Here is a 12612-nt window from a genome sequence, read left to right as displayed (position 1 = left end):
ACAGCCCCACCAGGAGAGAGCAGGAGCCAGGAAAGATGGACTGGTGATCTCTGGGGGCTACCGACAAGGGCCGACACTGTCCGGAGCTGCAGTACTTTCACTTAACTCCTGCCGTGAGTCATGCACTAAAAAACCTGCCTAAAAAAACCCGCACTAACCAATCTCCCTACTAGCACAGCTCCCTGCATAGCCCATGAATAGATAATTATCTCCTTTACATGCCAATTGCATGTGCTCTCGCACAAAACCTACCGCACATTATTGTGCAGGTACGTGTGCGCATTTTTTCCATGATAAATGCATTATTACATACGAGCATACGATTAGCATGGGAAACCACGTGTATTACCCGCGCAAAAACCCCAGAGCAGGTTCTGTGCAGCTTATTACACTGGCCCCAATGTGCACTCACTAGCATTGAGGATGTTTTGCACTCCTGTCTATCTTCTCCATAAAGATTGTTTCACACCTCAGCAAAGAACCTGACTTTTCCCGTTCTCTTTTTCTCTGTTCTGGTTGAACAATCTGCTCTTCTATTGGATTATTTTAATCTATTGGATTATTTTAAAATATTTTATATCTCCAGTCTCTGCATCCATTCAAAAATCTGTGAGGTAGATTTTAAAAACATACGCGCGCGCGTACTTTTGTTCGCGCCACCGTAGCCATGCATATCTTATAAAATCTGGGGTCGGCGCGCACAAGGCTGCACAAAATCGACAGCCTGCGCGCGCTGTGCTGCGCAGCCTGTCTCTGTTCCCTCCAAGGCCGCTCCGAAATCGGAGCAGCCTCGGAGGGAACTTTCCTTCCGCATCCCCCCCTTCCCCTCCTTTCCCCTATCTACCCCACCCCCCAACCCTACCTAAATCCCCCCCCTACCTTTTATTGTGCAAGTTACGCCTGCTTGAAGCAGGCGTAACTTGCCCGCGCCGCCTCGGCATCCCCCGGCACAGGCCGCAGTGCCGGGGGACTCGGGACCGCCCTCCCGGCCCGCCCCGAATCATCGCCACGCTCCCGGACCCGCCCCGGACCGTCCCAGATCCCCGGACATGCCCCCTCCCGCCCCTTTTACGAAGCCCCGGGACTTATGCGCGTCCCAGGGCTTTGTGCGCGCTGCGGCCTATGCAAAATAGGTGCGCCGGCACGCAGGGCTTTTAAAATCTAGCCCAGTGTGTAGCAACGGTCAAAAGACCAATTAGACCAAGTACAAGGATATTTGTCGCCCTAAGTGAACCTTTGTTCATTCAACCTCTCCCCAACTTAACTACCAGTGGCAGTTGCTCCAGTACAGCACTCCTTTCTTTGACAATACTGGCTGTAGTAAAGCACCCCTCTAGATATCACACTGGCAGGATTTTGCCACCTAGTTCGCCTAATGGAAGAACCAGCTCTGAAGTAGAATATTAGGAATTATTCAGAAAAAACAGAGAATACATCTGTGACTATCTTAATGCTGCTGCATATCTATAAGCTGCAACAAGACCTTGAATCCTGTGCAGTTTTGGTCATCCCATGTCACAAAACATACAGCAGATCTCGAAAAGGTATACAGAAGAACAACAAAAATGGTAAAGTGTATGGAGAGGCGGTCATATGAAGAAAGGTTTGATAGGTTAGAGCTCTCAGGCTTGAAGAAGAGACAGCTCAAAGGGGACATGATAGAGATTTCTAAAATCCTGAGTTGTGTGGAAAATGTGAATAGGGAATAGTTATTTGCCCTTTCATATATAAACACTCCCTTGGCAAGGTGAAGGGGAGGGGGGTCGCATTTCAGAAACTGCAGAGCACTGATCCACTTGGTACAGCCCCTGGAAAACCAGACATGGATGTGGAAAGCAGGATCACCTGCAAGGCCCAGGGTATCCCAAAGCAAAATTCGGTCCACACCAAAAAAGGGTGTTCCAAACAAGCAAGAAAAATGTATTAAAGAAGCAAAGTTTTAAGTCCAGCAGAAAGGTCAGGGAAAAATCAGCATATAGTGCACAAATTCATGTTGCATCGGAGGTGGACCCTTGGGCCGAGGTGGGGTTGACGCAACCCGTAGGTGAGGAGCTACGGCAGGTGGAGTGGGCTGAAGGTAGAGGCTGCTGGAGCTTCACCTATACCAGCCGTCATTCCTCGCGGGTTGAGCCTTTGGGTGCCGGGGCCAGTTAAGAGATAAGAGAGGTTGGTTGGTTCAGCCCAGAGACAGCAGTCGGTAGATGGCGTAGTCGCGGGTTCGTAAAATGGTCGCCGGAAAAATTGAGTGTCTGTTTTCGAACCTGTTGACCGACGGGCAGAAGTTTTTTTTGGGGGGGGATTTTTTTTATTTTTGGTGCCTCCGACTTAATATTGTTATGATATTAAGTCAGAGGGTGTACCGAAAAGTTTTTTCTGCTTTTCTGTACATCTTCCCAGTGCTTTCTAAGGTTAGGCCTGCCTTTGGGCAGGCGTTAAGTTCTGAGAGTAAAATGTGCGACTTGGCCGCACATTTTACTTTCAGTATTCCGGGGTATTAACTAATAGGCATTTGCATGTGATGAGCGCTATTAGTTTCGGGGTGGTTGGCCGCATGTTTTCCACGTGTTATTACTCTTTACAGTATAAGGGGTAATAATAGTGCGTCTAAAACGCGCGGCCAAATGGGGCTGAGCGCACTGTTCTGTATCGGCCTGAAAGTGAGCACAAGGTGGCCCCATCATTCCACAATGACAGAGCCCCATTATATCAATGCTCCATGTATAAAGCGGGCTTTTTCTGCTAAGGAACGATAGGAAGAAAATGGGGTACAAGAGGTGCAGTAAAAACCATCAACATTTTTGGGGGTATAGAATTATCCAACTCTGCCCCACAGAAATTATGGTTCTCCTTGTGCATTCCCCTGCTGGTGGAAGAACCATGGAGAAAGGAATAGCACGTAAAATAATTGGAGGTTGCTGAAGCGCTCCTGTGGTCCCCGTTATCTTTCTCTTACACTGAAAGAGAAACATCTTTAATAGATGAATCCCTCATGGGAGGAGTGACAGCACCATGCTGTGGGCATTTTATGGACGGCAGGAAAGGTGAAGCAACTCAGCCACCTCCCCAGTTTCGTTTTTCTTCTCTCCTCATTCTTTTCTATCGTACGATATTTTCAAAGTCATCAGAAATCGGGGGCACCCCGAAACCGATAGGAAAACCCCACAAAATTGTTCGTGGGGTTCTCTTATCGGTTTGGGGGAGGGCGGGAAAAACGGCACACAAAAACAATCCCTAAACCCACCCCAATACTTCAAAACAGCTCCCTTAGCTTCCCCCACCCTCCCAAACCCCCCCCCCAAAAACGTTTTAAATTACATGGTGGTCCAGTGGTGGTCCCAGGAGCGATCTCCCGCTCTCGGGCCGTCGGCTGCCACTAATCAAAATGGCGCTGATGGCCCTTTGCCCTTACCATGTAACAGGGTATCCGTGCCATTGGCCAGCCCGTCACATGGTAGGAGTAATGGACGGCCGCGCCATCTTTAAAAATGGTGCGGGCCATCCAGTGCTCCTACCATGTGACGGGGCCAGCCAATGGCACGGATACCCTGTTACATGGTAAGGGCAAAGGGCCATCGGCGCCATTTTTATTAGTGGCAGTCGACGGCCCGAGAGCAGGAGATCGCTCCCGAGACCACCACTGGACCACCAGGTAATTTAAAACGTTTTGGGGGGGGTCGGGAAGGTGGGGGAAGCTAAGGGAGCTGTTTTGAAGTGTCGGGGTGGGTTTTTTGTTTATCGGCTCGGGCGCAGCTGATAAAAAAATACCCGATCGGGCCGCACGAAAAAAAATTCACGATGTGAATCGGAACCGGAATTGGAACCTATTCCGGTTCTGATTCACATCTCTAGTGTACATCTCTGCCTGGTCTGAATCTGACCCCATTTCTCTGCGCTTACAGCTCCAGTTCTGGGTTACAAGTTCCCAGCTGTATCCTGCGGATTATGTGATGCAAGGAGTGTGCATCCCCGCCTGGTCTGTATCTGACCCCGTGTGTCTGCGCTTACAGATCCAGTTCTGGGTTACAAGTTCTCAGCTCTATCCTGTGGATTATGTGATGCAGGGAGTGTACATCCCCGCCTGGTCTGAATCTGACCCCATTTCTCTGTGCTTACAGATCCAGTTCTGGGTTACAAATTCTCAGCTCTATCCTGTGGATTATTTTATGCAGGGAGTGTACATCCCTACCTGGTCTGAATCTGAACCCGTGTCTCTGCGCTTACAGATCCAGTTCTGGGTTACAAGTTCTCAGCTCTATCCTGTGGATTATGTGATGCAGGGAGTGTACATCCTCGCCTGATCTGAATCTGAACCCTTGACTCTCCGTTTACAGCTCCAGTTCTGGGTTACAAGTTCTCAGCTCTATCCTGTGCAATTTTGTTTGGTTATTTACCTGTGCTTAGAACTAGGGCCTTATATTTGCCAAAATTTTGCATTGTCTGTTACAAAGAAGCAAAATTGAAATTGAAACTTGAGAGAGAGCCTTTTAGTCTGCTTTCAAGGGCCATCCATTAATTCAGATCAGACAGTTCCTCCTCAGTCAGTGTTTGTTGGGGTGGGACTGCTTTCTAACTAAACTGCTTTTGGCAGAAGTACAAACTCTTGGGGAGAGATAAGGAACAAGCTTAAATTATCTAGCCAAATCTGGGGGAGGGTCTGATCAAAATCAATAGCAGATACAGTGTCCAGTGAACAGCCCTGGCCAAGTGTTAACTGTTTAACTCCCTCCCTCCCACCCTGCCCCTGTACCCACCCACACCTAGGTTTGTTTTTCTGATATAGTCTGAATGCATATTTGGCAACTAGATAAATTAGTAATTTGGTAATCCCTTAGGTGTTATCCATCAAATGAGTTTACCAAAATGAGGACTATCCAATGTAACTATTGTGGAGCCTTTATTCTGAGGGAAATCATCTGGAAAATTATGGCTTGCCCTATTTGTTCAGAACTCTCTTCCTTGAAAAAGGTGTTGGCTGAAGTTAAAGCTGAATTAGCTTCAATGAAGAAAGTCTCACCCACTTTACATTATTCAGGAATTAATTCCCCATTCCCACAGAAAAACCAAAAGTCAAGGAAAAAGAGATTTACAGTGGGCTCAGTTAGGATAAGACCTGTGACCCACAGGCAACCGTTCTTGACAGCTGTGCAGCCAGAGGAACCACGGATGGCGGTATGACTTTCTGGAGACAGGACTGGTGGCAGGCGGGACCCCATTCCACCAGTTGCAACGAACCCCAGTTGAATTGGGCAGAGTGCTTCTGTAGCCAAGGGAGTCCAAGAACTATGGGATGGATAGATTTCTCCAACACTAGCAATTCGATTTCCTCAGTATGAAAGGCACCAGTGTGTAACTGGACAGGTTCTGTAGTCAAGGAAATGTGGCCGGGTAACACCTCTCCATAGATAGATGCAATATATAGAGAAGTTTCAAGCGAACAGGTCTTTATGCCCAAAAGCTGAACAAGATCCTTAAGAATGAAATTATCTCCTGCTCCGGAGTCTACCACAGCAAGAACCAGAAAGGACCAGGAATCCCAGATCAGGGTAATTGGTACAGATACTGAGGGGCTGGAGAAGTTGCGCCCAAGTTCAGGACCCCTACTGAACTCGGGCCAGGGAGTTTCCCGGACGGTTAGGGCAAGTCTGTAGATGGTGGCCAGGTGCTCTGCAATACAGACACAAACCGGTTTGTCTCCGCCGGAGGCGCTCTTCTGGTGTCAGCCTCCCACAACCCAACTGCATAGGCTCTTCCGCCTCGACCACCTTAGTATCACTGCTGAGAGCAGGGTTGGTAACGGGTGGTGAACGGGAGCCTGCGAAGGCTTCTTGGGCATCCGATTCTCCCAGTGATGCTCTTGAAGATGATGGTTGATTCAGCCTGCTTGGTCTGTAAGGTACTCGAAAGAAGAAGGGAGTTCCCGTGTAGCCAACTCATCCTACAGCTGCGGGGAGAGTCCATCCAGGTAGATAGCTTGGAGGCAGTCTTCCTGCCAAGCGAGCTCAGTAGCCAAAGACTGAAACTCTACGGTATAGTCGAAAAGACTTCTTTGACCTTGACGGAGATGTAGTAAGCTGGTGCTTGCCATGGCATGTCACCCAGGATCATCGAAGTTTCGTCTAAACACAGCCACAAACTGAGTCAGTTCTTTCAACAAGGAATCCGAGCGTTCCCACAGGGGGGAAGCCCAAGCCAGCGCCTTCCCCTCAAGGTGGGATAAGATGAAGGTGACCTTCATCAATTCATCCTGGAAGATGGAGGAGTGCAGAGCAAATTGCATATAACATTGGTTAATAAACCCTCTGCAAAGTCTGGAGTCACCGTTGAAGCGTGGGGGCGCTGGGAGTGCCAACAAAGCTCGAAGTATCGATGGAGATGGCTGTGGATGAGGAGGAGCTGGAAGACAAACTGGGTTATTAGTGAGGGCATCAAGCCGGACGTGTAGACGATCCATGGAGGAGGCCAATGCCTCGAGGAACTGCTGCTATTCTTGTACCTTGGATACCAGGCCTGGGATGGCCTGGAGGGCACACGGCTCCACCGAGTCCATGGCCTTTGCAACCTGTTGCTTCGGAGGTGGATCCTTGGGCCGAGGGTGAGGTTGATGCATCCCGTAGGTGAGGACCTATGGGTCCCCACCGTCGGCAGGCGGAGTGGGCTGAAGGCAGAGGCCACTGGAGCTTCACCTATACCAGCCCTCGTTCCCCGCAGGTTGAGCCTTTGGGTGCTGGTGCCGGCAGGACTTAGGTGGGCCTCGAGGTTGATTAGCAAGAGAGGTTGATTCAGCCCAGAGACAGCAGATGATAGGTGGTGTAGTCCTACCCTGGACTGGCTACGATACTGCAATTCAGCTGCCAATGGAACGGAGATTAGCTGGGGCGCTCGTGCAAAGGTAGGCCGGAGCCTAATAAGTCCATGTCCAGGGGATATGCTGGAAGAGGCGTCACTGACAGGCTTGGATCAGGGCTGGCGGCAAATGCAGAGTTCTGATCATGGAGAAGTCAATAGCTTAGTCAATCAAGGCAATGGTCTGATCACGGAGAAGTCAATAGCATAGTCAATCATAGCAGAGGTCTGGGTCTGGAAATAGGCAGTGGCATAGTCAGGCGTAGCAGAGGTCTGGGTCTGGAGATAGGCAGTGGCGTAGTCAGGTGCAGCAGAGGTCTAGGTCTGGAGATAGGTTGAAGCATAGTCAGGCGTATTAGAGGTCTGGGTCTGGAGATAGGCTGAAGCGTAGTCAAACAAAGCAAAGTCGATATCCGAAGAGTCAGTCCAAAACACAGACAGGACAGGAACGAGGAAGACAGGAACTGGGAACACGAAGATTTGGAACAGGCGTAGAGAGGAATCTCTAGTAGGAACAAGTACTTGGATAGCGAGGAGACCTGTTGCAAAGGCAACGCTAGGGAGCAGAGCCTGAGCTTAAATACACTGGAGGGTTTGACGCCGCGGGCCCTTCATAAGGATCAGTGGTACACGTGCACATGTGCCTAGGGAGGGGCGCAGTGCGGATATTAGCATCTCTCTGCAGGCCACATAGAGAGGCCCAACGAGCAATGGCATCCTGGCCTGCAACACTGGGGACAATGGCAGAGCTGGAGGCACTGGGGGCAGCCCACCGTCGCTAGCAAAGAGGAACCAGAAGCTGGAGTCTGAGTAATAAGGTGATAGGGCTGCGCCGTGGGTCTGCCGCAGGCGGCACGTGTAACCAGTCAGATATGAAACAGCTTCTTAGACAGTTCAAAAACGTTTCAAAAGAGGTCGCTCGCTTCTTATGTGGATTTAAATCTCTCACATTAGGAATCCTCCTCTCAAGTTCCTATTAAAACCTCTGTTTTGCTTCAAGTCTCAATGGAAAACAGGAAAAATAGCTCTTCACTTTCACACATGACTTTGGCTGCAGGTTTCCCCAGGCAGATTTCCCTGTTAGATAAATCTCCTAACTGTGTTACCTACTATTTCCAGATTTTCAGGACAGACTGAGCAGAAATGTGTAGTCTTGCTTCTCTTGGGGCATGCAATAGGAAATTAGCACTACAAATCTCTGCATGCAATGAGTTAAAACCAGAACTGGAATACCCTGTCCTGGAAATCTGGAACCAGTTGGTAACCCTAGATCAGGGCTTCCCAAACCTGTCCTGGGGACCCCACATCCAGTCAGGTTTTCTAGATATCCACAGTAAATATACATGAGATAAATTTGTATATACTGAGTCTCCATGGTATGCAAATGTATCTCCTGCATGTTCATTGTAATAATTCTGAAAACCAAATTAGCTGTGGAGTCCCCAGGACAGGTTTGGGAAGCCCTACCCTAGGTCTTAATCCTTCTGTCTGGCCCTTAGTCCTTATTAGAGTGAGCTTGTGAGGCTCAGTGGATCAGTACATCCTAGACCTACACAAACAAGATCTGAAGTCCTCAAGACTCCTCTATACAACTCCTTCCTTTGATTCATTGCCCATATAATATATCATTTCCTTTGAGGAAAGGTCACTTGTTTCATTCACTATCTTCTACACACCCCCTCAGACCTCTTATTGCTGGGAAGTTCTTTATTAGATTGTACTAGTAAAGTCTAGACACCCTTAGATATATAATACTAGGACTTGGGGACAGTCCATAAAACTGTTAGTAGATTTAAAAAAAATGTAACAATACATTTTTTTATCAGTGAATGCACGATTAAACTATGGAATTTATTGCTGGAGGATGTGGTGAAGCCAAGTAGTATAGCTGGGTTTAGAAAGCTTGGCAAGTCTCTAGAGGACAAGTCCATTTACATGTATTAGCCAAGAAAGGCTGGGGATTGCAGCCTCTTAGTTCCAAGAGCTAGAAGTCAATAGAGATATATTAATCTCCCCATTATGATCTTTTGGGTACTTCTAAACAACCCAGATTGACCACCCTTGGAGACAGGATGCTGGGCTTGTTGGGCAATTGGTCCAACCCAGTATGACATTTCTTATGTTCACGTCCTTCAGACTTTTCAATACAATGTACACTTCCTGAATTCCACCCTAGAGCACCATAGAAGTAGTGCTGCCCAGTGCTCACACATTTGTTGTGAGTGCAGGATTCCAGCAGCAATATTAATCCAGGAGTAAACAATGAGGATAACTTTCAAAAAACTGCGTGGCACCATAGACACAAATATATTGGCCATGCAGAGATCTATGATAGCATTTTATAACCCGCACATAACAGACGCACGTACTATAAATATGCACGTCTACCTCCAGCATATGTGATTAGGTATGCTTATGCGGGAATACATGCAATGCATTGAAAGCGAGTATTTCAATGCATTGACCATGTATACTTTTCCTACCTATTTAAAAAAATATGTATGTATATTTTACATGCATATAAAAATCAGGACTTGCTCGTGTAAAACCCGATTTCCCCACGGAGGTTGTCCATTTTAAAACATACCTGCCTAAATGGAAATTACCAGTTATCCTATTCCTTCACCAATTAATCAAGTTAACTTAGAATATAGCCATTGCTATTACTAGCATCAGTAACTTGGGATATACTTAGTTTTGGGTTCTTGCCAGGTACTTGTAGCCTGGATTGGTCACTGTTGGAAACAGGATGCTGGGCTTGATGGACCCTTGGTTTGACCCAGTATGGCATGTTCTTATGTTCTTAATTTGCCCTGCCCTTCTTCAGGTCATTGAGACCCTACTAGTTTTTCAGCCTGAACTCCCCCCCCGCCCCCCCCAGTTCATCCAGACCTCTCACTCAGCCAGTAATACACAATAAACAAGTCTGATATCAATAATGTCAAGAATAAAATTGTGCAAGTTAGGGGTGAATTTTCAAAGCACTTACGCAGATAAAATGAGCCTATATGTGCATAAGTAGCTTGTACTCACGCAATTGCTATTTTATAAACATCAAAAGTATGCATGCACGTTTGGATTTGCGCACATAAAAATGTGAAAAAAGGGGAGGTCTGGGACATTCCAGGGTAAGAGGCCAACAGTTGCGCATGTAAGTTGCTATTTGATGCATGTGCATACATTTAGCAACTTACATAATTTTATGCCTGCTAATTATCTTGTGTCATTAACTTGTTTAGCCAAAGAACGGTTGAATATGGGCCTCCCTATGATTTTATACCTGATGCCAGATTTTCCAAAGTGTAGCCAGCTAACCTCAGACCCCAGCATTTGAAAAATTTCCCCCACAGGGTCACAAAAAAATAGCCACCTTTTTTCACTAGGTGGCTACAAGATTCAGCCAATCAAAATGTAGGCATTCCCGTAGGTGTGATTTGGTTGTGGAGGGGTCTGAGATGGTGGATACGTAGCCAGCTCGGGCAAATGTTCATCACTAAGTTATCCATCTTTTTCTATACACAGGATTAGCAGGTAGAAATTTCATCTAAATCTAGCCATCTATAAAAAAAACAACTTGGCAACTATCTTGCTACTGAGCAATACCTTAGATATGGACCCCATGGTGAATAAAGAAACCAAGACTTGTGGAAAGATTAAAGTATAATTAATTTCTATCCTTTGTGGCTTTAGAAGTCAGGGATTTTATAATATAACAAGTCTTCCCTGAACATCACTGTAAACTGTTAATTGCTAAATGTGATTCATAGCAAAATTAATTGTGTATGAAAGAAACTACATAACTTTGAGCTGAAAGGTTGGAAGGCAGGATGCAAGCCTACCTCACTTTGTGAGGCCCCACAACTCCTGAGAATATGGTACTTGGATATCTATGGAATTCCCTAGAACTGAAAAAGGGGTGGGATTTTTAAGGAATATGTGCAGAGGCTGCAGTTCCCAAGAAGGTATTGAGGGGGGAGGGAGAGAGAATAAAAGGAGTTTGGGAGTTTTTTTCTCTCCCAGTCAGTACAGCTGCATCTTTTCGCTGATCACTCGCTCACACACACACACTTGCACCTTGGCATCTCAGGATATGCAGTGGGCTTCAGTGATCCTGATCGGGCTCTCCAGCACAGTCTGCCTAGCCCTGATCGAAGGAGCCCCCCAAAATGACACAAACACCAACGTAACAAGCACTTCTCAAAACAATCTGACCCATGTAGAGGACCCACAGCCCACAGGCACTGAGAGACCAAACGGGACGAGACAGCCCATTATCTCTGGCACTGAGGCCCTGGATGAATCCATCCTCAAGGACAGGGAACTGAAGCTTACTGAGGAGAAAGAAACAGCCAAGAAAGGTAAGACGGTCTGGTCTTAATACCTGCCGTTCATTCTTTTACTTTCCCAGTTTATTGGCTTTCTTTGCTCTGGCTTGGCACAGAATGGCACCTTTGGAAACACACACACACGCTGCCTGGCTTTGCAGCTCTAGCTCTTGTATCTCACGTTGCCTTTTTTATTTTCATAGGGATTTTGAAAAAAAGAGATATAGAAAGAAAGCATCGAGAATGTATGGGAGAGACTGTTGAAGTAAGATTTATTCCTCGTCTAGCATTCCCTCACATGAATTTCATAAACAGTCCCTTTGAGTAAACTTGTTTGAAAGGAATTTCAAATATCATTTGGAAAGTCACAGGAGTACTGTAGTGTATTTTTAACCTGTACTAGAGATGCTATTAAGGACAAATCCAGGGTTGGGGGTACAAAACAATAAGTAGGAACTTATTTGTTGCATCCCAAATCTTCTGCATAAGCCCACAATCAGAAAAGAAAATTCAAACCTGATCTTCTAGGGCAGGTCCCAGTTTACCTCTATGCAGCTTCGATAGTACTTTTGGACACTTCAGCCTCACAAACAGGGGTCTGGTTGAAAGAGATTTTATGAAGCCCTCCCTACACAGAGCTTTGTTAAATGATTGAATTATAAATATGCTGGTGTTATGAATGTAGTATTCTGTGCAATTATTTCATTCATGCTTCATGAGAAGATAAAAGGGGCTGTTTCTGGGACCCCCTTGACACAGGGTACTCTTGTGAATCATCTGCACACACCCCGATAAAACTGCCCCTAAAATGGTCATAGCGGGGTATACTTTCAGAGCCTCAGTCAAGAACTATGAGAGTAAAACCAGGGGTTATGTGGGCAGAATAGCTGAATCTGTCTAAGGGAATTTTCTGCTAAAAGCACCACTCATGTTCCAAAACCTTGGAGGTTTTGGGATACATTTGCATGCAAAATACATTTTCCAGGCAACATCCCACAACTCGGAGGTCTTGATCTTGTATTTATCTTGGCTGGGTCTGCTAAGAGTCTGTGGGTAAAACTTGGCTTATTGGGTATTTAATAACAACTTCCTGTCAAACAGAAGGACTGAATGGATTTTATTTCAGCTGCACAAAATGCAACTGGCGTACTCTCTCCAGAAATGGAGGGAACCATCAACGTCTATTGCTTCTGCTGTGTTGCCCCCCCATCTCATGCCACTCTCATGTTACCCATCCCCATGCCCATTCCCTTACCTTCTACCCCCTGGACTTGTATCTTTAGAGCCATAGTTAGTATGTCAGGTGTCTGAGCAAATTTCTAGGACAGAAAATGCAGCTTTGCTGACCTCCAACCATCACAGAATGCCTTTGCTGGCAAGGAAGACACCTTAAAAAAAAAATCACCACAGTTTCTTCCCTGGAAATCACTCTGCTGACTCCAGC

General features: G+C 46.6%; 1 protein-coding gene across 1 annotated transcript in view; it reads left to right on the top strand.

Annotated features, from left to right (window-relative positions):
• The first annotated feature begins 10860 nt into the window (after positions 1-10860).
• Positions 10861-12612, top strand: part of CPXM1 (carboxypeptidase X, M14 family member 1) — a 186056-nt gene continuing 184304 nt past the window's right edge. The window contains exon 1 of the mRNA XM_029594938.1: positions 10861-11201. Within this exon, the coding sequence (XP_029450798.1) occupies positions 10934-11201 (268 nt within the window). The 5' untranslated portion in view covers positions 10861-10933. The remainder of the gene's footprint in view (positions 11202-12612) is intronic.

Source organism: Rhinatrema bivittatum, chromosome 1 (assembly GCF_901001135.1).
Source record: "Rhinatrema bivittatum chromosome 1, aRhiBiv1.1, whole genome shotgun sequence".
Lineage (NCBI taxonomy): Eukaryota > Metazoa > Chordata > Amphibia > Gymnophiona > Rhinatrematidae > Rhinatrema > Rhinatrema bivittatum.
The sequence above is the reverse complement of the archived record's forward strand: the minus strand, read 5'-3'. Positions and strand labels throughout refer to the sequence as shown.